This window comes from Peromyscus californicus, unplaced genomic scaffold (genome assembly GCF_007827085.1).
Source record: "Peromyscus californicus insignis strain IS unplaced genomic scaffold, ASM782708v3 Scaffold_2__1_contigs__length_46816999, whole genome shotgun sequence".
In the NCBI taxonomy this organism is placed as follows: domain Eukaryota; kingdom Metazoa; phylum Chordata; class Mammalia; order Rodentia; family Cricetidae; genus Peromyscus; species Peromyscus californicus.
Window position 1 is genome coordinate 43,144,369 of NW_026294540.1, and position 24,825 is coordinate 43,169,193.

Consider the following 24,825-nt stretch of genomic DNA (forward strand, 5'->3'; position numbering starts at 1 on the left):
AGACTATGGATACAACTGGGAACCTGGTGCCAGGGGGCAGAGGACTTCAGGAGACTGAGGGGTGGGTTAAGAGAGGACAAATGACTTGCAAAAGACAACCCTTGTGGAGAACCCTCTCCTGAAGGGTGAAGGATGCGGACTTAGAGACGGATCTCTAAATGTGTGCTTACTTTCTGTGGCAGAGAGATGAGCTAAGTTGGAAGAGAAATGTGCATCTTTATATGGTTCATTAGAAATAAACCTTGCCGGGCGGTGGTGGCTCACGCCTTTAATCCCAGCACTCGGGAGGCAGAGCCAGGCGGATCTCTGTGAGTTCGAGGCCAGCCTGGACTACCAAGTGAGTCCCAGGAAAGGCGCAAAGCTACACAGAGAAACCCTGTCTCGAAAAACCAAAAAAAAAAAAAAAAAAAAAAAAAAAGAAATAAACCTTAATACCAAAAGGCTGTGGAAGTAACTGTGTATAGCAGTCCCGACCAGCACCACTGAGGTATAGAGAAGCTTTACGGGTTGACTTTATTACATTTATTTATCGATGGGGGTACAGTCACAGGCTGTGGGTGGCAGTCAGAGGACAGCTTGTGGGAGTCCTTTAGTCCTTCCACCACGTGAGTCCCAGGGTTTGAACTTGGGTGCTCGGGTTAAGTGGCCAGAGCTTTACCTGAGTCACCTCCCCAGCCCCTACAATTCAGTTTATTAATTTATTAATAATTTATTAATGTCTTAACAATTTCATGTGGGATGTTTCAATATTTTAAGAAACCAAAAAATGTAAAAAGTACATTTTAAGCAAAATGGCTTTTTTTTTCTGTCTTTGGTTTATGACAATATTGAACTTAAAAGTTATTCCCGCTCAGTTCGTCCGTGGAGGGTGGAGTGTTTGTGGAGAATATCCCCAGGATAGCCAAACTAAGGAAAACGAAAACGAACCACAGACACTAGAATTACTCCTGGGAGCTGGGCCCGCAGCTTATCGGGGTCTTTGTTTTGTTGTTTGTGGTAGCGGGGGCTCAAACCCCGTGCCCGTCTCTGCTGTGACACACCCAGCCCCACCCTCCGACCGACTTTTCTTCCTTTCGCAGAAAGGGAGTTCAAACATGAGGAAACAGCAACATTGCAGCTTGCTGGCTGTGTGTTTGAAATCCGCCCAAGCAGCTACTGCAGGAAAGAAATCAAATGGAAGATGGATGATAAGAATCAGCCGTGGGCTGTGTTAGCATTTAGGCATCTGTACTGGCCTGCCTGTGGGGTCCTGACAGGGCACCTCCTCAGCTGAGCACCCCCTGTGTGCATTCACTAAGTTCCCTTATGAAAGGCAGGCCCTACCTGGCTCCTGTCTCTCTCTCTCTCTTCCTTCGCTCTCATCCCCAAGGACCGGTCTCTGCCCTCTTCTCTGCCCCTTCACTCCCTGACCTTGCAGAGTGTCTGCGAAGCTGGGGGGCTGGGGGCGGGGGGGGTTTGGGGGGGACTTGGGAGGGCGGGGAGGGTTTGGGGGGGGCGAGGGGGTGGAGCCTGTGGGAGGGTGGGTGGTGCTCAGCCCTGCCCTGGTTGCCTGATTTCTGGCAGAGACCTGTTTCCTGGGTAAACACACCTGTTTCTTTGCTGGTGAGTTTCCACTGTCCAGAGAGTAAAATACTGAAGTGGTGAAAGGGTGTACACGTCCCCATCTTTAACATAGTTTATAATCAGATGACCCCCAGACAGCTGTGTGTCTGGCTCATCGAGACCGCATCAGACTCAGTATTTTTATAGTGGCAATGTGATTTTTGATGAGAGCGCTAGCCAGGGCTTGCAAAGAAAGCATAGTGGTGCGTGGTGTTTTTTCACGGAAATCGCTGGCCCTTTGCTAGCATCATTGAGGTTACCTTTGTGTCTTTTTTCAACGGCCTATTTCAAAGGTGGTATGGGCTTTTCAGAGCTTTGCTTTCACAACTGGTAAGTGGGTCTATTTTCTCCCCAGTTTACAGCTTTTAAGGGATATTATTAACATGGAAAGGGATCATATTTAGTCATAACCACCTCAAACTATCTGCTAGCAGATACTGTTGTTGATAAAATTACAGTTTATAATTGCTCCTTACTGTATTGACAAAGCCTGAATCCTGTTTTATCCTTCAAGCTCCCGAGGTATATTCTGATAAAGAACTGATTCCCTTTGTCTTAAGAAATGTTGTGTTTTGCTATCTGACAGAAGTTCTCTGAGTTCTGTTTCCTGTGGAGGGAGGAGGGGCGGTACACCACAATGCCAATCCTCAGGCTCTTGCTGGCTCCTCTCAAAGGTGGCGTAGAATTGGCAAGCTTTTCTCCCAGGTGCGTGCAGCGTCCCTCCTTAGCCAGGTGTATGGGAGCATTCTGACATACGTTCTCTTAAATTTTGTAATTTATGGGTGTTTTGCCTGCATGTATGTCTGCGTGCCATATAGGCGTCTGATGCCCTCAGAGGGCAGAAGAGGGTGTCAGCTCCCCTGGAACTAGATGGTTGTGAACTGCCATGTAGGTGCTGGGAATTGAACCTGGATCCTCTGCAAGAGCAGCCAGTGACCTTAAATGCATCTCTCCAGGCTCTTGAGATACATTTAGTGTGTGTGTGTGTGTGTGTGTGTGTGTGTGTGTGTGTGTGTGTGTGTGTTCAAGACAGGGTTTCTCTTTGTAGCCCTAGCTCTTCTGGAACTATGTAGATCAGGCTGGCCTTGAACTCAGAGATCTACCTATCTATGCTTCCTGAGTGCTGGGATTAAAGGTGTGCATCACCACTGCCTGATGAGATACATTCTTAATCATATAAAAAAATTATATTCAGAGCAGGGGCCAGGGGGGAATAAGTTTCTTGGCCTTAATTCTGCTTTATTTCTGTATGCCAAAGCTCCCCTTGTAGACCCCCTCTTTCCTCTGAAAATGTGGGTTACACAGTTGAGTTGAAACCACAGTGAATCAAAGCTGGTCACCTGGATATCCGTGAGAGTCATAGCGGCTGGCTCTGTGACAGAGTGACCTAGTTACACAGAAGAACCTGCTGAGTGGCTCCACCTGGTAGCCACAGGGACAACCAAGTGTCACTTCAGAAACGGACAACGGGCCAGGGTGCTGTCCATCCTCAGAGCGGCCAACCCACACGTAACAAGCCTTTAAAATGACCACTGGGGCGAAGGAGTTGTCTTTCTTAAACTCAGTGCCATCCTTTGTTTTCTGTTAAAGGAAAAAATTAAAATTACATTTGCCTCCAAAAGCAGCATGTTCCCTACTTCAGAAACAGTCAGGCGTAATAAGACCATCAAAGCAGGGTTAAAATTATTGTAGCTGCTGATATGTTTGTGACCTAGCATCGCTCTTTTCTTCTCAATAAAATAGTTTTTAGTTGTACCTTTTGTTCAAATAATTTGTCTAACTGTACACCCAGCCATCATGCTCTTACTTGACCTTCTTATAATTCCATGAATGTCTGTGTGACTCAGCTCCTACTGAAACCTCCCTGTGTATACCTTAAAGTCTGAAATTACACCACAAAGTAATCGGTGTATAGAGTACTCACCTAAGATGAAGTTTCCTCTTTAATATTCTTAGGTCCTTTTAAAAATGCTTAATGTACATGTGTGTGTTCCTCAGTGTGTGTCTGTGCACCACATACATTAGTACCAGCAGAAGCCACAAGAGGGCGTTAGATCCCCTGTAACTGGAATTACAGATGGTAATAAGCGGCCAGGTGGGTGCTGGGAACCGGACCCGGATCTGCAGGAGCAGCCTTGTGCTCTTAACTACTGAGCCGTCTTTCTAGCCCCACAGATAAGGATAGCTCTCCCAGTGAATACTCAGAACACCAGCATGTACCTGGAAAGACAATCTGATGAGCTGACATGTCCTCTTTTGCAAAGCTTCCCTAACTGCACAGTGACGCAGGTACAGACCAAGTCAGGCAGATATGGCATTGCCTTCAGTATTATAACTTTCCAAACCATCGCCTGATTCCTGTTAACACCCCAAATAAAACAAGCCCCAGCCTTTCTGAGGAAACATAGAGAATATTAGTCTTGTGCAAAAACAGTTTTTTTTTTCTCTGTCAAATGGATTCCAGACTTAACATCTTTAGACTTGAGTTTTTATCAGTTGACAGTCAGGTGGGATCTGGGACAGTTCTTCATTGTTCAGGGAAACTCCACACCTGCAGAGTCTCAAGTAATTCCGCCACCTGCCTATGAAATGCCAATGTGGCCTTTGTCCATCACGAAATGTCCAAACTCAAATCTGAAAACGCTCACCCAGTGGGAAGCACGGGCACAGACCATTGAGGAGGCTAACAGATCTGACTCTGTTCTATCAAAGCGTGTGATTCTTATAGAAACTTACAGACACATCATGCTGAGAGCGACCTTGTCTTGCTACTAGTCTGTATAGACTTCTGAAGCCAAGACCGCATCTTCCAGGACCCACAAGGCTCAACGCAATATCAGGCAGTTAACTGATATCAGGCAGTGGACTGAGGAAAGTCTTCTGGGCAGCTGCCCTAATTTCAAAAGAACCGATAACATTTTCATTGATGACACTCCCCATTGTCTGTGAGACCTCATCATTACTGTATTGTACAAACCCAAACCAGACTAAACCAAAGAAGCCCAACACCCTAATGATCTGTGCCCACCTGGAGCCAGTTCTTCGTTGACATTTTTATAATTGTCATTTAAAATACAATGTGAGAAAGAGGATGCCAGCAACATTTTACACTCTGCAGCGTTTTCCTCGTTTTAAAAAATTCTTCAGGGGCTGGAGAGGTGGCTCAGTGGTTAGGAGGGCCAGAGTCCAGTGGTTCCAGAGGACCTGAGACCACTTCCCAGCACTCATATCAGACAGCTCACGACCCCCTGTAATTCCAGCTCCTGGGAATCCTACACTCTCATCTGGTGTCTGTGGGCACCCAAACACTCTTGGTTTACAGTCACACAAACACACACATAAACATAAATAAAAATAAATCTTTAAATTTTTTTCTCCAATATTGTAACACTATCAAGATCTTGGGTTCAGTTACACAGAAAAATCAATAAAGAGGACCTATATCTCCAAGGATGTAATACCCATTTGGAGAAATGGAATATGTATCTAGAACAGTTACAGTTAATCACCAAGAACCGTATGGAGTGATGATGTCATTAAAACAGTGTGAGACTCAGGAGGGTGTGGTAAGTCGCAAGGAGAGCCAGAGGCCTGTGGAATTTTAGCACTTGAGGGGTAGAATTTTAATGAGCACAGAGGAGGAAAATTGGTCAGAATTACTTTTAAAGATGTGATGTTAATTGTCTGCTATATTTAAAAGAAATATTCTATTCAGAGGTTGATTATTTTAAATATATTTTTGTCAGTAGTAGTCATTTTAAGCAAAGGGTTCAAAGGCAAGGACTGGGTGAGAGAATGTTATCTTCTGATGTTTTTTTTTTTTTTTTTTTTTGGTTTTTCGAGACAGGGTTTCTCTGTGTAGCTTTGCGCCTTTCCTGGAACTCGCTTTGGAGACCAGGCTGGCCTTGAACTCACAGAGATCCGCCTGGCTCTGCCTCCCGAGTGCTGGGATTAAAGGCGTGCGCCACCACCGCCCGGCTATCTTCTGATGTTTATTCTATCATTCTGCTGTTATGTTTTATGACTGACTTTTTTAAAATTAAGATGTCATTTTGAATTATTTTTTTTTTCTTTGTTTTTTGCTTTTGGTTGTTGTTGTTTTTTGGAGACACAGTTTCTCTGTGTAGCTTTGCACCTTTCCTGGAACTCACTCTGTAGTCCAGACTGGCCTCGAACTCACAGAGATCTGCCTGCCTCTGCCTCCCGAGTGCTGGGACTAAAGGTGTGCACCACCACCGCCCGGCCCTGATCGTGATTTTTGTTGCCTCCGTTCATCTGCTAGAACTGACGAGACCACAAAAAGGAGGCTGGTCCTGAGCCAAACTTGAATTGGAATAAAAAAATCACCCATAGCCATGCTCCCTTCATCAGTAACCTGACTGATGAACTTCAATTTTCTCATCTTTAAAATGGGCACAGTGCCTCACTCATAAACACAGACATGGTGTGTGGCTTAAGCTCAGTCATGGATGTAAGCGCCCATCACATGAAAGGTCTTTAACACATATCTGCTCTGTCGATCAAGCCGCTGAATATTGAGGCTCTGATTCTCAAGGGTTTTTTTTGTTGTTGTTTGTTTTGTTTTGGGTTTTTTTTATGGTTTTGTTTGTTTTTTGTTTCTTTGGTTGGTTAGTTTTATTCTCTGCTACCTACTAGTTTCCAACCTGTGTGCGAATCATTATGCAAGGGACATTCAAAGGCAAGGACCATCCTAGCCCATCGCAAAGGCAAGAGGAAGCATGGTGGAAACCATGGAGAAAAATACAAAGGTACTTTTCTTTTTTTTATTAGGTTCAAATAAGTCATGGAACCATTACACCTTATAAAAAAATGCATCTCATCGGGCAAGCATTTATTATGAGTGACCTGGAATTTACAAAACCTCAGCCTCTCCATCCATGTAATAAGAATAATGTGCCCAGATCGTGTGAAGAGGGTATGAAAAGTCCCCCCATGCTCTTTCTCCCTCTATCTCAGCTGCAGTCCAGACTGGTATATATTATTGTTCATGCTCTATTTTCACACGGGCAGGAGCTGCCGTACAGGGACAGCAGCCCACTTGCTCTCCAGCGCAAGATTTCCAGCTGGTTAGTTGATGAGGTTGCGCTGGAATCCCAATCAGATATGGTTTCCACCACACGGATGTTGGCCGTTGCAACATGCCAGGGCACGCCTTTCCTTCAGATGCTGTTTTATGAAATGAGTCAAGCGACGGTTTTGAAACCGCTGAGCCAAACCAGGAGCATTACCCACCGCGGTTCTCACAGCGTCTAGCATCGGCCTTGCTAGAACTTCCGGTTTGATGATGAACTGAGCCTGCAAAGCAGATCCACTGTCTGCAGGTACTCCCTTTTAAAGGGACATTTGTCCTGCTCTCTTCATGCCCACACTGGAAACCTGGGACTTGGGTGGGAAAGGTGACAGCAGGCATTCAACATAGTCTGCCCGTGAGCACTGCTCATTGCTTCCTGCCATTATGAATGGGTTTGATTATCATCGTCTGTCTTTATGAGCAAGCTTTTCAGACTGGTTGCCACCCAATGTTAGCATTTTCTTTGGTTCCACTGTGAGTGGCAACAGCCTTCCCTGAAGACACATATTTTGTAGAGACAGCTAGAAGAAAAACACAGGTACTGTATGCAAACCTTGGCACGTGTTGGGTTGCCGAAGCTGCCATCTCAAATCTGTACATAGTGTCTCTCTTGGCTAGTGACTGAATTTTAGCAAGTTGAAAATAAAGTTTATGGGAGCAGGTAAAATGTTCAACATCCGCCAAAGTGAATGATGAAGAAAAAGAAATGTATTTATAGAGAATGTTTGTGCTGCTTAACGGCCTACACATCACTGTGCTTGGAATGTGGCATTTTAATTAAAAATTCATTAAATTTTTGTTTATTATTTTACGTATATGGGTATTTTGTCTGCATATGTGTCTATGCACCAAATATGTACAGTGCCTGCAGAGGCCAGAAGAGGGTGTCGGATCCCCTGGAACTGGAGTTGCAGACGGCTGTGAGTGCCATGTAGGTATTGGGAATTGAACCCGGGTCCTCTGGCGGAGCCCCCAGGGCTCTTAACCACCGAGTGACCTCTCCAGCCTGAGGTTATAGTCGTGACATTCGGATTGGAGCTCACATTCGCAAGGTGTGAAAGCAAGAGGGAACCTCGCCCTGCCGCTCCTCCTCCTGCGTTCAAGGACAGGCCTGTGAGTTTGTCTGGTTCGCTTGGATTTTTGTTGTTGTTGTTGTTTGAAAACTGAATTCCTCTGAGAAGGGATACAAGCTCATCTGTCAGTGAAGCCTGTGCCAAAAAGAACCTTTGGAATAACAACCATAAAACACACGAGACTCCTGTGAGATGCTGCTCTGTGAACACTGGCGCCTTTTAAGATCTATGGGCAGCCACAGGCACAGCCAAGATTCACCATCTGCCACTGCTCTTGGGAGCGAGGATAAGGGGATGATGGTAATTTTTAATATTATTAATTATTCATCATCAGGCATTTATTAAGACGGTACCGTCTTCTACCCTTGGAACTCATGCTGGGAAGTATGCAGACATAAGAGACTGTGCTGAAGCCGGATGCACAGCTCTTTAAAAAAAAAAAAAGAATGAAGAGGAGAGGTTTTTAAGTAAACAGTTTATGGGGTTGGAGAGATGGCTCAGCAGTTAAGAGCGCTGGCGGCTCCTTTGGAGGACCCAGGTTCAATTCCCAGCACCCACAGGCAATTTATAGCAGCCTACAACTCCAGTTCTAGGGAATCTGATGCCCTCTTCTGGCCTCCACAGGCACTGCACACACACACACACACACACACACACACACACACACACACACTTAAAATTAAAAAAAAAATTTTAAAAGAAAACAACATTGGATAAACTTAAAATTTATTTTTGCCCTTGTATCAGGAGATGCGATGAATGTCTGCTACATTCAAGTTAGAGAAATCCAACAGATCCTCAAAGAGAACAAATGTTTAGAGAGAAAAAATTTAATACAAACCTTTCCTATGAGGAATATCCGTGTCATTTATCATCAAAGTATATCCGATCAATAACATTTCAACTCTGAAATCCCAGCACTCGGGAGGCAGAGGCAGGTGGATCTCTATGAGTTTGAGGCCAGCCTGGTCTACAGAGTGAGATCCAGGAATGCCAGGGCTACACAGAGAAACCCTGTCTCAAAAAAAGAGAGAGAAAAAAGGGTCTTTGAAGTATGCTAGACACCTGCCCACTGAGAATTAAGACACTCGTCAGTGGCATTGTCATAAGCTCAAACACCTCCTTGATGTACGATTCTGTCCTGTGGAAATTAACCCACTAGGTATAGTCACTAGGCACTTACTGTGTGCCTCGTTCTGTGGAGCTGGCATCTAGCCAGAGGTGCCAGACAGCAGACTACAGATTCATTGACTAAGCACGCCTGCTTTCAGATGTCTCAGTAAGAAGGCTTTCCTTTCCATTTTAATTTAAATAGCTCCTTAAAAGACCCTATTCTCAGTTCCTGTCACATTCTGGAGATGAAATTTCTTTTAGATAATTTTATTTTATGTGTATCAGTGTTTTCCCTGCATGTATGTATGTGCACCACATACATGCCTGGTGTCCATGGGTCCAGAATAGGGCATCGGATTCCATGGAACTGGAATAAGGGGTAATTATGAACCACTATGTGGGTGCTGCGAACCCAAACCTGGGTCCTCTGCAAGAGCAGCCAGTGTTCTTACCCACTGAGTCAGCTCTCCAGCCCCTCTGAGGCTGGAGTTTATGACCCCAGAATATGAATGTAGGGAGACTAAAAAAACCAACCAAACAAACAAACACAAGAGTGGATTCGATAGAGGAAGTGTCAACTCCAGCGTGAAGCCCGCAGCTTCAGAAGGGCTGTTCCGACTGTGTAGAAGTTCATTGAGATGCACAGGCATTTAAGTCCGACTGTTCTCACTGTATAATAGTTTTCATTTGAAAGCCCTTCACAATGAAGTTTTAATAAAAACTAATAATAACTAAATCAGTGAAAGTTGTCAGGAAGTGAACAACACACACACAATTTCCTGTGCTGGGAAGTGAATGGACGCATCAGAAACCCAAGAGCTATCTTACTTTGAATGGAGTGGCTTTGGTTGTGGTGGTGGTGTTACTGTTGTTTTTTTTTTAAATTGTTCTCGGTTGTTGTTTTTGTAAGGAGGCGTGGTCACAACACAGTTTGCCATGTCTTCTGAAATAAAGTATTGTTGTGCGTTTGACCTTGTGTCTCTCTAGAGCTCAGCCGTCTATTAGAGAGCCTGAAGGTCATTTGCTATATTTAGTGCTCTCCACCCTTCCCTCCCTCTCCACTGTAACCAGAGTGAAACCTCTGCCTTCATCCAGCTTATGGGTGGGAACACCTAACAGGCCACAATAGCACCAGTGTCGTTGCAGAACTAATATTTACGTCCCCGCCACGCATGCAGCCAGAGGGTTAACCACCCTGTGTGACGGGACGCTCGTTAGAAATATTATCAGAGTAAAGCCGCCTGTGGCCCTTTCCTGTGTCCCTCTTGAACTGGATGCTCCTCAGGCTGCTTCGTTTACTGCAAAGACCTTTCCAGTCATCTGCCTGGATCTTAAAAGGTCAAATCCATTTCAAGTGTCTCTTTCATCAGGTTGGAGAAAGAAAGCTGTTTGGGGACTCAGCCAGATGGAAGTCCATTTGCAAAACACAGCTCATGCATTTTACACCGTGGAGGTTTCCAGGGGGGCCCAGCAGCTCCTTCTGTGTGGTCCTAGGCTACACTGAAGGCCCCATCCAGTCGCCCAGGCCAACTTTGTGGGGACCACTCTCTGCCCTAGCCGCCCACCCTCTGCCCTGACCTCCCTGCTTTTGGGACCTGTCCGAATTCACCACCCTCTCCCAGCCTGCCCTCCCCAGCAGCCCCACATCTGTTTTCTAGGGCATCCAATGTTGTGCGAAAGGCATCCCAGATCTCTGGCTGTGTGCACACACAATAGCCTTTGCAGTCTAGGGAAGGGTCATTTCATCCAATTCAGAAACCTGGAACGTAAGCAGATCAACTGTCACATCAGCCTTGGCAGTCACAGGGTTACCCTTGACAGTCCCTCTCCCTCTCCCTCTCCCTCTCCCTCTCCCTCTCCCTCTCCCTCTCCCTCTCCCTCTCCCTCTCCCTCTCCCTCTCCCTCTCCCTCTCCCTCTCCTGTGGTAGGAGAGACATAAAATGCTCTTGGAGACAGTCGGATTTGACCTTTCCTGTACCAGTGGCTCAGGAAGCCTCCCTCGGAACTGGTTATTCTGCGCTAGACAACATATTGTTGTCAACTAAAATGTATGAGAAAAGAGTCTCTGGGCTGAGTCTGTCTCTCGTGTGTGTGTGTGTGTGTGTGTGTGTGTGTGTGTGTGTGTGTGTGTGTGTGCGCGCGCGCGCGCGCGCGCGCACGCACATATGTGTACACATTGGTGCTTGTGGACACAGGCTTATTTTATGAAATCCAAAGAGGAATTTGGGCGAATGTTTTAATGGAAGAGCTTGGGACCACCCTGGAAGGCCCCTCCTCTCAGTCTATCCAAACAGAGCCTGTTCTGAGACATCCTACAGGTGCTGTTCTTTGCATCCCCCAAGTCAAGCGCAGGTTGTGGATAAGGGCCCGCATGGATCGAAAGAGCTCATGCTCTTGCAGATTTCCCCACACCTACATTTCTTTACTCAGGAGCTCTCCCTAGGTAGTAGGTGATGGGATAAAGCAAGAAGTGAGTTTCCTTCCTGGGGCCAGGCTTGTTTCAGTGTTTTAGGTTGCCTCTGGCATGCCTGGGCATTGCACGTCCTCACAAATGAGAGTTATTTTTGTTGTTGCTGCTGCTGTTTGTTTTTTCCTGGTTACAATACAAACAGTTCACTGTTTGCCCAGTGTTTCTGTGTGCCAGGAGCCCTAGGGCCACCTGGGTAGGAGCAGTGTGCAAAGGGGGTGGGCTTGGCTGGTGCCATTCCAGAATGGCCCTAGTTGTCCACCATCCTGCTGGATACCACAGAGAACACCACAGACTTGTAGTTGAAGACTAGTAACCACCCAGGGGCTGGGGAGATGGCTCAGATAACCGGCTGCTCTTGCAAATGACCCAGTTTTCCCATAGCAGTGTTCACACAGCAGCTCACAACCAGTTCTGGGGGATCTGATGCCATCTTCCGGCCTCCACGGGCACTGTACACTTACGGTGCAGAGACACCACTTTTCACTACCTCAGACTCTCCGTCTACGAGATTCAAAAATGTTTCAGACCTTCCTGTAGCAGGAAGGTGCATTAACTAGCTGGCTGAGGATTGACAAGGAAAGCATCCATTTGGGTTATTTTCAATGCCCAGCTGGATGGTTTGAGATGGTTTGTTCCAGTAAGGCTGGGCCTTCCCACTTTCCAGTGTCAGGAGAACATTCTGGAACTTCACAGCCCCATCTTCCTCATTTAAGGCAAGTTTAGATTTCAAAATTGGCTTCGGAAATCTGTCTGTTGGGTCAATATTTTAATAACATATCCCTTTCTGTTGTGCAGTTTTTTAAGCATTTGGTTTATACGAAGCAACTCACTGTTCTATTGTTTCTGTAGATCTATGGAAAGTTCACTTGAACGATGCACCCCAAAACAAAAATAATTTATGCATTTAGAGTATTGAGAAAGAAGGCTGCTGTAGCCACTACTTTGGGGCTCACCTGCAAACTACACCTTATTGCACATTAATAATTACTTACTTGCCGGGCGGTGGTGTCGCACACCTTTAATCCCAGCACTCGGGAGGCAGAGCCAGGCGGATCTCTGTGAGTTTGAGGTCAGCCTGGTCTACAGAGCGAGTTCCAGGACAGGCACCAAAAACTGCACAGAGACACCTTGTCTCGAAAAACCAATAAATAAATAAATAAATAAATAAATAAATAAATAAATAAATAAATAAATAAATAAATAATAAATAAATAAATAAATAAATAAATAAATAAATAAGTAAAAAAATTACTTTCTCAGCTAGCGTGTTCTAGACTCTAACATGTATTCTACCCTAGATGGTGATAATTCAGAAACGAGGGGGCCCAATGTTCCGCTTTCTTGTGAAGAGCACACAGTTCACTGGGGAGACAGAGAACTGAGTTCTGCCCTATGCCTGATGCTTCTGTCCTCCACTTCTTCCCATGATAGCCCCCAACCCCTGCCTCTTTGCTCCAGCACCCATCATCTCTTTCATCCATCTGACAGTCTGGAGCAAGGGCATCCCTCTTGGAAGAAAAACCCATCTTGCGTGCCGTTTGTAAGATCCCATTGTTCTTAAACATCTAGAAGGAAAGGAAGACATCCACATCCCAGCTGTGTTTCTTGGGCTGTCTTTTATTAGCCTCATGGTAACACTGTGATGGGGAAGCTTGTTCCCATTGTACAGACAGATAAACCAACCCCAGAAAGTGTCAGAGAGTTTTGAGTCCACGCCAGGACCAGCACCAGAAACCACATTGCTCTCCTGCCAGAGCAGCCGACAGCTGCCGTTATTCAACATCTGGACTCTCCTGGGACAGATATCCCGCTGGAGGTGTGGACTTTGGCCCGGCTTTAGATCATGGTTCTCCTCTGTGGTGGGGCAGGCACGCATCTTTGTCTTGGAGCCTGACACAAGGTGTTTTTGCCACTAGGTGGAGATGGAGCCGCACCTCCTAGGGCAGGATGCAAATCAGAAGGCACCTGGGGACCAGCCTTCCCCAGAAATAAGTACCTTAGTGAGGTGAAGTTACACACTTGTCCATGTCAGGGTGGCATGTCAGCAGATCATGTGTTCACGAGGCCACACAACTGCCACTTTGCTCTGCTCTCGCACATTTCTATCATCCCAGAAAGAAACCCCCTGACTATAAACCAGATTCCCCACACCCTTCCTGGTAGCCTTGGCAACAGCCAGTCAACACCCTCTCCCGGTACCCTCACCTCGTCTGTATACTTCCTATAAATGAGTTCATAGAACCTGTGACTATGCTAGGAAGTTTGTCCACCTGGCACAAACCCAGACATACTTGGGAGGAGAGACGCTCGCCTCCATCACACTGGCCTGCGGGCATCTGTGGGGGCATCTAATTAATTGCTGATGGGTGTGAGAGGGCCATTCTACTGTGGGCACTGCGTCTGTGGGTGGGTGGGCCTGGACTACACGAGGAAGGTAGCTGAGCAAGACAGTAACAGTGTTTGTTCCTCCACGGTCTCTGCTTCAGTCCCTGCCTCCGGCCGCGTTCTCCAACACTCCAGGGCCAGAGACGGGCAGATCCCTGGAGTTCAGTGGCCAGCCAGCAGGCTCAACCAGTGAACTCCACGTTCAATGAGAGACCCTGTCTCAGAAAATAAAGTGGAAGTCCGTGGAGGAGGACACACGTGCATGCACACAAACACAGCCACAGACCACCCCACCCCACCCCACACACCCACACGCAAAGGTTTACAGTACAGAAACTGTTAGGAACCTCCTAGAATTGGTCTGTCAAAGAAAAGGAGCCACTAGCCACTGATGAATGCTGTACTCTTGGACTGTGGTTTACAGGCACCACAAAGTACGCAGCGTATTTTGAAATATTCAATGCTAAGGAAGAATACTAAATGGCACACTAATAATTTTTATACCTGTGGCATGCTGGGATAAAGAAGCTATGGTGTTGAAACTTCCCACTTGTGTTTAGCTGCTTGCCTGTAGTTGCTTGGATTTTAGAGTGGCAAACGCTGCTACGTTGGGCACCGCTGGTCTCACATTGGGGCTCAGGGCCAATTTGAGTGGCATCCCATGACTAACAGTCATTGCTGCTAAAATTGCTGCCGTGCCCTCAAAAAAAAGAGAAAAAATTGCGGTGGCTCCGTAACTTCTGTTTCCTCATTAGTAACAGTAGATGAAAAGCCAATGGAGAGAGGATTTGCTGTGTTCATCACAGGCTCACCTTGTGATTAATAACTATGTCATTATGAGAAAGGCTCGCTGTGGGACCTTCCTCCTGAAAGTCCAGGCACAGGCCACATCCATGACCTTGGTCCTCAGCTACCGGGTGTTCTAACGAACACAGTATGCGCTATATGAAGAGTGACGTGCAGAGAGACGGGTTGATAGGCAAGGCTGGTGTCTAAACAGAATTTCAAAGGGGGAAAAAACGAGCTAATTGGGGAGAAAAGGAGGTGGAAAATAGTCTGGAGGCAGGGTGGAGCATCTCTCGGGCTGCAGTCCCACCCAGCCTGTATTTATCCAGGGGCGGGGATGGCATTTGGGGAAAATTCAGGCAAACCACTAGCACATTCCTGGAGTTGGTGGATGGCCATTTACAGAGCAGGACACCCCCAGTCTGTCCCTCGACTGAAAGTCCAACAGGCTGGTGCCATGACCAGAAGGTGTCGAAGAGAACGGACCCTCTGCTCTCTTGCCCTGGTGGAACACCTAGTGTCGCGTGCTAGCATCCTGGGAGTACCAACCTTCCCAGCCGCAGTCTCTCCTTTGAGATGGAGAAACAACTTCACGTAAAGGGCAGCTAGGGAGCATTTTGTGCGTTTCGTAGAAGAGAAAGAGGAGCTCAAATCTGTAGGTAGATCACTGTAGCTTGTAGGGTGGGATCTGCCCCTGAAGTGAGGTTTTCTTCGGGTTAATGCCACTGAGGGCTCGAATCGTGCGCGCGCGTGCGCGCGCACGCTCACACACACACACACACACACACACACACACACTCCCTGCATTTCCTCAGGCTTCTCCTGGTGACCTCACCCAGCCTGCCTGTCTGCAAAGCCCATTACTCTCCCTGACCCTCTGACTGTGTCGCTGAGCTTGGCAGTTGGAACCTCTCTCCCCACCAGCCGCTGAGCTGAACAGCCTTCCCTGGTCCAGTTTCTGAGGGCCCCACCCTCCTACACAAAGCGGGGACTGTTACTCACATAGGTTGGCCATGTCCCACCCATTCTGAAAACATGCCTTCCAGGACTCTCTGTCCTGCAGGGCTAAGTTGTCAGTGACATACACTCTCCAGTGCGTCTGAACCCTGCCTACAGTGGAGAGGCTAAAACCCACTCTCCTCCAGCTCAACACCCCCCCACCCCCCATCCCCCCCCCCCCCCCCCGTCCTACAAGGTGGGGTCTGGGGTTCAGCACCAGGAAGCTGTGTGGAGACTGAAGAAAAAGTCACAGTGCTTAGAGAGGTGGACATGGCTCTTCAAAGTGTCAGTTCCAGGGGGCATGATACTGTCTGCGCGTTCAGTTCCCTCAGCCCTACTGTCCTTCAGCTCCATGGGGACAACCTGGCTTCAGCCATTTCTACTTACCCTGGGTTTATCGCAGTTCCTTGGTATCTAGTTCTATCATTTCCTCTAAGCCGAACAGAGCGCTCTCACATCACCTTGTTCATTTCGCAGTAGACCACTTGCTTGCTTCAATATTGATTTATCTTTCTTATCAACCCCCCAATTTTGCGGTTCTAGGGTCAGCTTCTCCTGCCAGCCAGCCAGTGTGTGCCTTTATGGATGCCTTGAACACTTACCTTATCCAAAAGGCATCGAGAATGTGGACTTGTTGCCAGAAATTAAGTCCTGTACTTTATCACTCAATATCACCTCTTGTTCTGGTCCTCCCCCACCCCCACCTCTAAATATGGAAAACTCAAATGTCAGCACAGGCACAGTGAGGTGGTCTTAGAGAAATAATTTGCCCAGGATCGTAGCACCAGGTCCAAATGAGAGGCAGAGGAAGACTTCCTAATTCCTGATTTTAAAGCCTTTGTTCCTAGCACTGTAAGCATGCAATCACTTACAGAAGGAAGGCGTCACAGTGTATGTGAAGTGTGAGTACACATCAGTTCCTTTCTGTTGCTGTGAGAAAACACCATGGCCAGAAACATCTTATGAAACGGTTTATTTTGGCTTACGGTTCCCAGGGGTTAGTGCCCGTGACAGGGGTACAGCATGGCGGCAGGTGGCTGGAGCAAGAAGCTGGCTGATGACATCTGAAGCCACAACAGGTAACAGAGAACTGGAAGCAGGCGGGGCTAGGCACCCCCAAAGTCCCCTCTGGGGCTGCACATCCTTCAGCAAGGCTGCACCTCCTGAAGGTTCCACAGCCTCCCTAAATATTGCCACCGGCTGGGGACCCCGGGGTTCAAATACTTGCGTCTGTGAGGGACACGTTTTCATCTAAACTGCCAAAAGTAAGTAGTAAATGTACAGACAAATCTAGGCACTGGAGAGACTGGCTGCTTCGGCAGAAGTTCGGTTCCCAGCGTCCGCATGGTAGCTCACAACCGTGTGTAACTACAGTTCCAGAGGATCCAGTGCCCTTTTCTGGCCTCCATGGACACCAGCCACACATAGTGCTCATGCATACACATATATGCAGACAAAATACACACACACACATATACATATATATATATATATACATATATATATGTAAACTAAAATCTTTTAAAAATAAAAGCTACACACACACAGGTGTAGGTTGGTACACACACGTTACCTTAGTGGCCATCAGGGACAGCAGGGCAGGGGTCCCTCCCTCCGCAGCAGGCAGTACCCCCGTTCCCCCTCTTCTCCTCCTCTGACTGTAGGCTTATAGGGACATTTTGCACCTGCCACTTGCCTAAGTGCTCACTGACTAGCAGGACCCCGTGAGCTGCTTTAGTTGACAGACAAGGAAACTGAGGCGAGGAGACGCTCGGCAGCTTTGCTGACAGCACACTGGTGTGTAAAAGCACGGACTCAACTTTGGCACACGGTGCCCTACCTACGCCCTGTTTCTAATTCGTAGATTCTGGATATCTTTTTTTTTTAAGTCCTAATTCAGTGTCTGGAGCAGGGTCTGCAGAGAGGCCCAATTCTCCTTTCCCAGGGTGGAAGCCTGAGATAGCTGGTTCATAGTTCTCGTTTATTTTATTGCTGCTCCTCGGCCAGTCCAAGAGGTGCCCAGCCGCTGTGTCTCCGGTTCAGCTTCATCTCTGTGATACAATGTAGCCTGAGGCTGTTAAGTGCTCAATAACTGTCACTTGTCACCTTGGGCAGCAATGGGCAGATGAAGGGCTGGTCCCCGTGCTCACAGGAAATGAGATGGATCGCCCTTTCCCCCTCCCTTCTGCTGTCCTTTCTCAGGGTCTTTATTGCCTTATGAGGAGAGAGACTGCCCTGTGCATGACTCCCATATCTAGCTCATTTGTCCTGCTGCCCATTTCCCTATAAAACCCCTTCGCAGAGGAACTGGGTAAAGAGGGATTTCAAACTGGGCTCTGCTGCTATTTTTAAAATGAAAACCATTTCAGGAAACATGATTTTCCTTGTTTGTGTCTGAATCTACTCAACAACAAACTCTGCCTTAATGAAATTCTGTTGCATTCAGAAAAGTTAAATGTATTTCAGTTCACTGGGAAAAAAAAAACTATTCACAGTGGGGAGGAATGAAACCAGTGTTTTCAACACTCACAAATCAAGTTCTGCAAGGCTTTGTGCCGGACAGCTGGGGTTCTCAGGGGCAGGTCCCCAATCCTGACCCTGACCCTGTAGCATCCTACGGATGCTTTCACAGGTTCCCCTACTTAAAGTCTCTTAACTCGATGGATCAGCAAACGCTGCATTTAAAATGGGTCAGACAAAAGTTTACCAGTTATTCCAACACTTGATTCTTAGGCTATCTCTTTGTGGGACTTTTCTCTTCCCCAGGTAAAGAAAAATGATGACTTGGGCATATGGTTCAGTTGTGGAGCGCATGCCCGACACACCCCAGGCCCTGAGTTTGATCCCCAGTACTGCAAAATGATGGGGGGCTGGGAAATGAAATCTGACCTTGTCATCACTGAGATCAGCTCATGCTATTTTAACTCAATCTAGGCAAAGCTTAATTGGCCTCAGAATAGATTTGTGGTTGTTTGTTTGTTTTTCAAGATAGGGTTTCTCTGTATATGTAGCCCTGGCTGTCATGAAACTCACTCTACAGACCAGGCTGCCCTTGAACCTGGAGATCCGCCTGCCTCTGCCTCCCCAGTGCTGGGATTAAAGGAGTGTGCCGCCACTGCCCTGCTGAGAACAGATTTTTTTTTTTTTTAAGAATACATTTACTTAATGATCTACGGGTATGTTTGGAGGTCAGGCATCAACTTACTTACAGGAGCTGATTCCTTCCTTCTACGCTGTGGGTTCTGGGATTGGATCTCAGGTTACCAGGCTTAGGGGCAAGCGTCCTTACTCACTGCGCCATGCTGCTGGCCCCTCAGAACAGTAACTGCATGATGTATAATCATGAGACGATAGCATGCATCAGACTTCTTTGGATTTGACCCTGCTGACCAAAAACTGATAAGGTGGCTTTTGTGTTTTTGTGTTTTGGGTTGCTTTTGAGGCATCTCTCCTCTGCCTAACTCTGTGACAGTGACCGATTGTGGTACCCACCTGCACCTGTCCACAGGGAAAGGTAACACACTCCACCCCAACCCAGTCAACTCAGCCAGATGCTTGGAACCCACTGGGTAATGGTTTCTGAGGTAGGCAAGCATCCAGATGGTCAAGCTTTGTTCTCCAGGTTGACTTTTTTAAGACCACATATTTTAACCTCAAGAAATTGTCCAAAATGCTAGGAAAGCATAAATAAAATAGGAATTAAACTACAGACTCACTATACTTTCCTTGCATTTATTTTAGTGTGTGTGTGTGTGTGTGTGTGTGTGTGTGCGTGTAGATCAGAAAACAACCTGTGAGACTTGGTTCTCTCCTTCCACCACATGGCTCCCAGGGATCATCCTCAGGTCACCAGGCTTGGTGACAGTCGCCTCTACCAGCAGAGCTGACGTGCTGGCCCCTCGTTGTGCTTCTGTTAACACACCTACCTCTAGAGGTAGCACATAACCTTCAGTAGGTACGAAGAGTGTGTCCACTTCGCCATGAACATGTTTCCTGCCTGAGGACCGAGTGCTGGGGGACAGCAGTTGTGGAGGGGAGAAGCCGGCAGCTGTAACAGGGGTGAATGCAGGAGAGCGGCAAGTGCCATCCGCTCTGAGATTTAGTCCAAGTACCCTCTGCTTCCCTCGTCCGGCACCGTCACTCAGTGGGGACACTGGGGACACATTGATCACTCCCTTCTCTCTCACATAACTGAGCTCTGGTTCCTTCGGGGCCGCCCAGCACTCCGCCTGCCCATACCTGTGTCTTCATCGTAAGATAGACACTGTGCCCCTGGACTGAGTCCTCAGCCCATGCCATCCTACAGCAGGGTGGGCAAAGCCCTTTCTACCCTTGACGTGGAGCGCAGAGTCCGGGGGCTGGATTTTCTCTGCAGGCGTCTGAACTCCACTCTGGGTCATGAGTCCCCGCAGAGACAGAACCTGTACAGCAAATCAGATTACTGTGAACAAGAGTGGCATCTTTCTCTCGGCTCTTCAGGGGGCCGCAAAGCCCAGGGGAGCAATTCTTCATCCAGGAAAAAGCTGAGGACGTGGGCAATGACTAGGCTGTGAACTATCAGGGGTTCTGGACATCCCTTCCTGAACTTTCTCTAGGGAAGGTGATTCTTATCTCACGTTACCACTGAAAGTGATGAGATGATGCTAATAACTTAACAACAAATGGCAGTACAAGCCAGACGTCCATTGTATCAGCTCTGTGACTCGCACCTGAGGTTCCTTTAAGCCTCAACTTTCTCATCTAGAAAATGGACTACTCATAGTCCCCATCTCGCAGGTTTGAAGTGAGGATTAAATATGATTTTTAAACGTGTATTTTAGCACAGAATTTATGTCCGGTGAATGTAGATGGTCTCGTCAATGGCTAGCCTGTGTCTCAGGCTACTTTCTGCCCCCCCCACATTCTCCCACCCCTCTACTCCTCCCCCACCCCTCCACACTCTCCCACCCCTCTATTCTCCCCCCCATCCCCCCCCCCCCCCACATTCTCCCACCCCTCTACTCTCCCCCCCCACCCCTCCACACTCTCCCACCCCTCTATTCTCCCCCCACCCCCCACACTCTCCCACCCCTCTACTCTCCCACCCCACCCCACCCCTCCACACTCTCCCACCCATTCCAATCTTTGACACCATTGCTGGCCGCCCTCCACATCCTTCTTATCTCTCTCAGCCCCCAGTGTCTGGTCACCGTCTAGTCTCTGAGACTTCTAAGCACCGACCGAGAGAGCCTTCACTTTTAGGGATATGAGAGCTGAGACAGCTAGAGGTCATCTGAAATGACAATTGAAGTCAGGAAGCCTGCCAGGGACACATTCTGATTTCATTGTTTTACTTCAAAGCACCTTTGTCTAGGCGCCTACAGTTTTTTGTTTTGTCTTTTTTTTTTTTTTTTTTTTTTTTTTTTTTTTTTTTTTTTTTTTTTTTTAAAGATTTACTTATTTATTTTGTATACAGCATGTATGACCAGAAGAGGGCACCAGATCTCATTACAGATGGTTGTGAGCCACCATGTGGTTGCTGGGAGTTGAACTCAGGACCTCTGGAAGAGCAGTCAGTGCTCTTAACCTCTGAGCCATCTCTCCAGCCCTTGTTTTGTCTTTTAATAAGCCATTTCCCCGAGAGCAAGGTGACAAAGGGTGGCAGTTCTGTCCCAGCTTGTAGCAGGTTTCACTCCCTTTGATTCGCCAGCCTTTGAGCGGATCAAAGGCCTCTTCTGCTCACTTAGGATAGATATCCTCTTTTTAAAATTTTTATTTATTTGTATTTTATGTACACTGGTGTTCTGCCTGCATGTATGTCTGTGTGAAGGTGTCGGATCCCCTGGAACTGGAGTTACAGACAGTTGTGAGCTGCCATGTGGGTGCTGGGAGCTGAACCCCAGGTCCTCACGAAGAGCAATCAATGCTCTTAACAGCTGAGCCATCTTTCCAGCACGATATATATCCTCTTTAAAGGTACTAAAATAAATAGTTGGGGCCTAATAAAAACAGCCCATTCACTCTTTGCAGGGAAAATGAAATGCTATTTTTTTTCTTCTAAATAGCTTTAAGTTTTTATCATCAGTGTCCTTTGAAATACATATGAGTGGAATTCTTGACTAGGTAGTATATTCATAGTACCACTAAAAACTTTTTAAAAAATCAACTGGGATTTTTCTAAACAATTTATTCCTTTCTACTTTATGTGTACTGAGGTGTGTTTTGCCCATGTGCTTATCTGTAAACCACGCATGCAGTACCTGTGGGGACCAGAAGAGGGCATTGCACCCCTGGAACCCAAGTAACAGATGGTTGTGAACTGCCACGTGGGGACTGGAGACTATACCTGGGTCCTCTGGAAGAACAGCTCGGCCATCTCTCAAGTCCCAAATTAAAAATTTAAAAGAATGTATATATTTAAGGCTGGATGTGGTAGCGCACGCCTTTAATCCCAGCACTCCAGAGGCAGAGGCAGGTGCATCTTCTGTGCGTTCAAGACCAGCCTGGTCTACATCGTGAGTTCCAGGACAGCCAGAGAGACAGAGAGAGACCCTGTCTCAAAACAAACAAACAAATATTTAGAGTGGCAATATACAAGAGCGTGTTTGCTTGTTACAACGACCCCAATCTGCTGTTCCTCGATAATTACGATTGGTGTTCAAAAACAACATTCTCTCTAATTCACAGAAATGGTTTTACCTCAGAAAAAGTGAGCTCAGTATAATAAAAGCAATGAATAAAATAATAAGTTAGTTCAGTAAGTAATAAAATGTGATAGTGTACTATGTGCAGGATACTGGGTTGACCTTTTCTCATAAGGTCATTTATTCTTTCCGAAAACCACAGGAAGTGGGTGCACTGATTATGCCCGCTATATAGCTGAGGAACTCAGGGTTAGCAAAGTTAATCATTTTCCTCAGGCTACAATGCTAGAGAGCTGGTACCAGGCGGGAACTGGGACCTTGTGAGACTCAGTGTAGCATTTCCTCAGTACCCTTGTGGCCTGTTCATTCCCTGCCTTGTAACATGGGGAAAGTGCCAACCCAGTTATTAATGGATATTTTTGAAGGAAAACCTTCCGATCCTGTTTTGCATAGAGCCCATACGTTCTCTGAAGCTGATAGAAGAAAATGAGCTCATCCCTAAAGTATGCATATGAATTAGCAGGACCTCAGCCTGATGACAGACTTCAGGAGGCTAAAACCCTGCCAGCTGAGTTGGGTTTGAGAATGATTAAATGCCCGCCTTCCCATAATGTGAATGGTTTGCAAAACATGCTGATAAACCAGGACGTTTCTAGAAGTGCCATTTTTGGAAGTTTTTTTGCCTAAAATATAAAAATTATATTGTCACCTTTCCTTTCATTTGTCAAATGAGTTAATAAACCAGGAAGTCTGGTCGTGTTGGGTTGTGGGGTGGAGTTTGCACATTTGTGTGTGTGTGTGTGGGGGGGGGTTAAATAATTATTACATAGTCATTCTATTGGAAACTCTCAATCATAAATATACTAGGGAGAGGAGGACCCAGTGCCTTACGAGATGACGGTCAAACGTCACCCTGATAGAGCATAACCAGTCATTATTAAAATACAATACTCTTATTTAATCCTCCCACCGAGCGTAAAAATAACGTGAGACAAAGCTGACTGGAATCGGGACACGATAGCAAGGATTCATGAAGGAGAAGGCAGGATCCTGATGCCTTTGCGTCCTGGCTTCCTCCTGCTTATGAAATTAGCTGTATTGGGCTGCGTGAGTCTTAGAAATGACGGCATGAAGAACCCGGTCCATGGTGGAATCCGGGCGTTCCACAGACAAGCCGGTTAAGCTGGTGTACCTTCCCTTCCGGCGCACGCGCTGGAGCTCCGGTACCCCTCAAAAAAGCCTGCATTGCCCAAAATGCAGATTCCCTTCTGCTCATCACAGAGCGGGGAGGAAAGGCCAGGCAGACTTCTGGCTTCTCGGTTGCAGCGAGGCTGACGGATTCACCACCCCCCCCCCCACACACACACACACATACACACCCCTCCCCAAACGCTGCTGCATCCGAATGCAAGCGTGCAGCTGGCTTACCGCAGAGTGCCGCAGTTGAGTGTCTTCAGGGACAGACACTGGGGGAAATCGCAGCCCGAGCACACCCGGGCCGCCGCCTGCCAACCTTTCTGCACCGAGGAGCCAGCCCCCAGGCAGCTGGCCAATTTCTCGTCCCGGTCCCTGGGGCTGGGGCTGCGAGGTGGAGGCTGGGTGGGTGCTCAGGTTGAGAAAGGCAGCGGCTGGGGGCGGGGCTTCTGCCCATCCCTCGGCAGGGGGCTGCAGGCTGGGCAGCCAGGAGGCCCAGACGGCCTGCCCGCCCCTGCACGGCAGCAGCTCCCGGTGCAGGTGGGGACGTCTTGCTGCCGTACCTGGCTCTGGCTGAGCATGTGGGCGGCCGGAGGCAGGCGGGGCCGCAGGCATTGCCGCTTATGTCAGCTCTGAAATGAAAGCCGCTGAGGCCTCTGCCTCCGAAGGCTTGCAAGGGAGATTGGCACCCAGCAAATAAGAAGCCAGCCCTGGCCCCCGGAGGAGGAGGAGGAAGAGGAGGAGAGGCTGAGCATCCCTCTCCCGGTGTCCTTTAAATGAGGAGCGTGCCTCTTTGCTTCTGACCCTCGCTTACATCACTAACCTGTGACAGGGCACATCTCCACGCCCGGTACCTGCTCCTCCAACAGCAGCTTCCAGTCTTCTTTGTATGCGGCAGACATGGCCAGCCAGCAGGATTCCGGCTTCTTTGAAATCAGTATCAAATATTTACTGAAATCCTGGAGTAACGGTGAGTAATAGAAAACAAGCTTTTTGTTGTTTTGTTTTCTGGGTGCTGCTAAGGTTGGAGGAATCAGATCTCAACCGGACACATATGTTTGTGAGCTGAGGAAGTTTCTCTCTCTCTCTCTCTCTCTCTCTCTCTCTCTCTCTCTCTCTCTCTCTCTCTCTCTCTCTCTCTCTCTCTCTCTCTCTCTCTCCCTCTCCTTCCATCTGCTGTGGAAATCAAAACGTCAGAGTCTGAACTAGCCTTGCTTAACTTCGAAGGCTGCAGTAGAATTATAGTAGATTTTGTTTGCTTAAAATTTCCAGAGATATGGCCCGTCAGACTCCAGGGAGGGCAGATTCGGCATTCCAGGCTATACTGCCTGCCTGGTGTTTATTTGGTATGTTCAGGCTTTATCTAAATATTTTGTGAAGTGCAGTTTAATCGAAGGGGTGTGGCAGGGTGGTGAGTACTTTGGAATTGTTTTATTAGGGTATTGTCTGAAGAAGGACAACTACTTCGGAGTCCAAAACCCAAGGCTC

The 24,825-nt window shown here is 47.4% G+C and overlaps 2 protein-coding genes across 5 annotated transcripts in view; one reads left to right on the forward strand and one right to left on the reverse strand.

Annotated features, from left to right (window-relative positions):
- Fry (FRY microtubule binding protein) overlaps positions 1-24,825 on the forward strand; it is a 403,165-nt gene that overhangs the window by 116,764 nt on the left and 261,576 nt on the right. Inside the window, exon 1 of one of the 4 annotated variants that reach the window (XM_052754590.1) lies at positions 23,813-24,307. The exons of 2 other annotated variants lie outside the window; for them this stretch is intronic. In XM_052754590.1, coding sequence (XP_052610550.1) covers positions 24,238-24,307 — 70 coding nt within the window. In that variant the 5' untranslated portion in view covers positions 23,813-24,237. Of the gene's footprint in view, positions 1-23,812; positions 24,308-24,825 lie in introns of those variants that run through there. One more of the 4 variants, XM_052754589.1, reaches the window with a different exon arrangement.
- LOC128120504 (uncharacterized) lies at positions 491-23,952 on the reverse strand. The gene is made up of 3 exons (XM_052754593.1): positions 23,572-23,952; positions 2,943-3,183; positions 491-1,155 (listed from the first exon to the last, which is right to left on the reverse strand). The coding sequence occupies exons 1-3, from the start codon at positions 23,950-23,952 to the stop codon at positions 968-970; spliced, it is 810 nt and encodes a 269-aa protein (XP_052610553.1). The 3' UTR covers positions 491-967.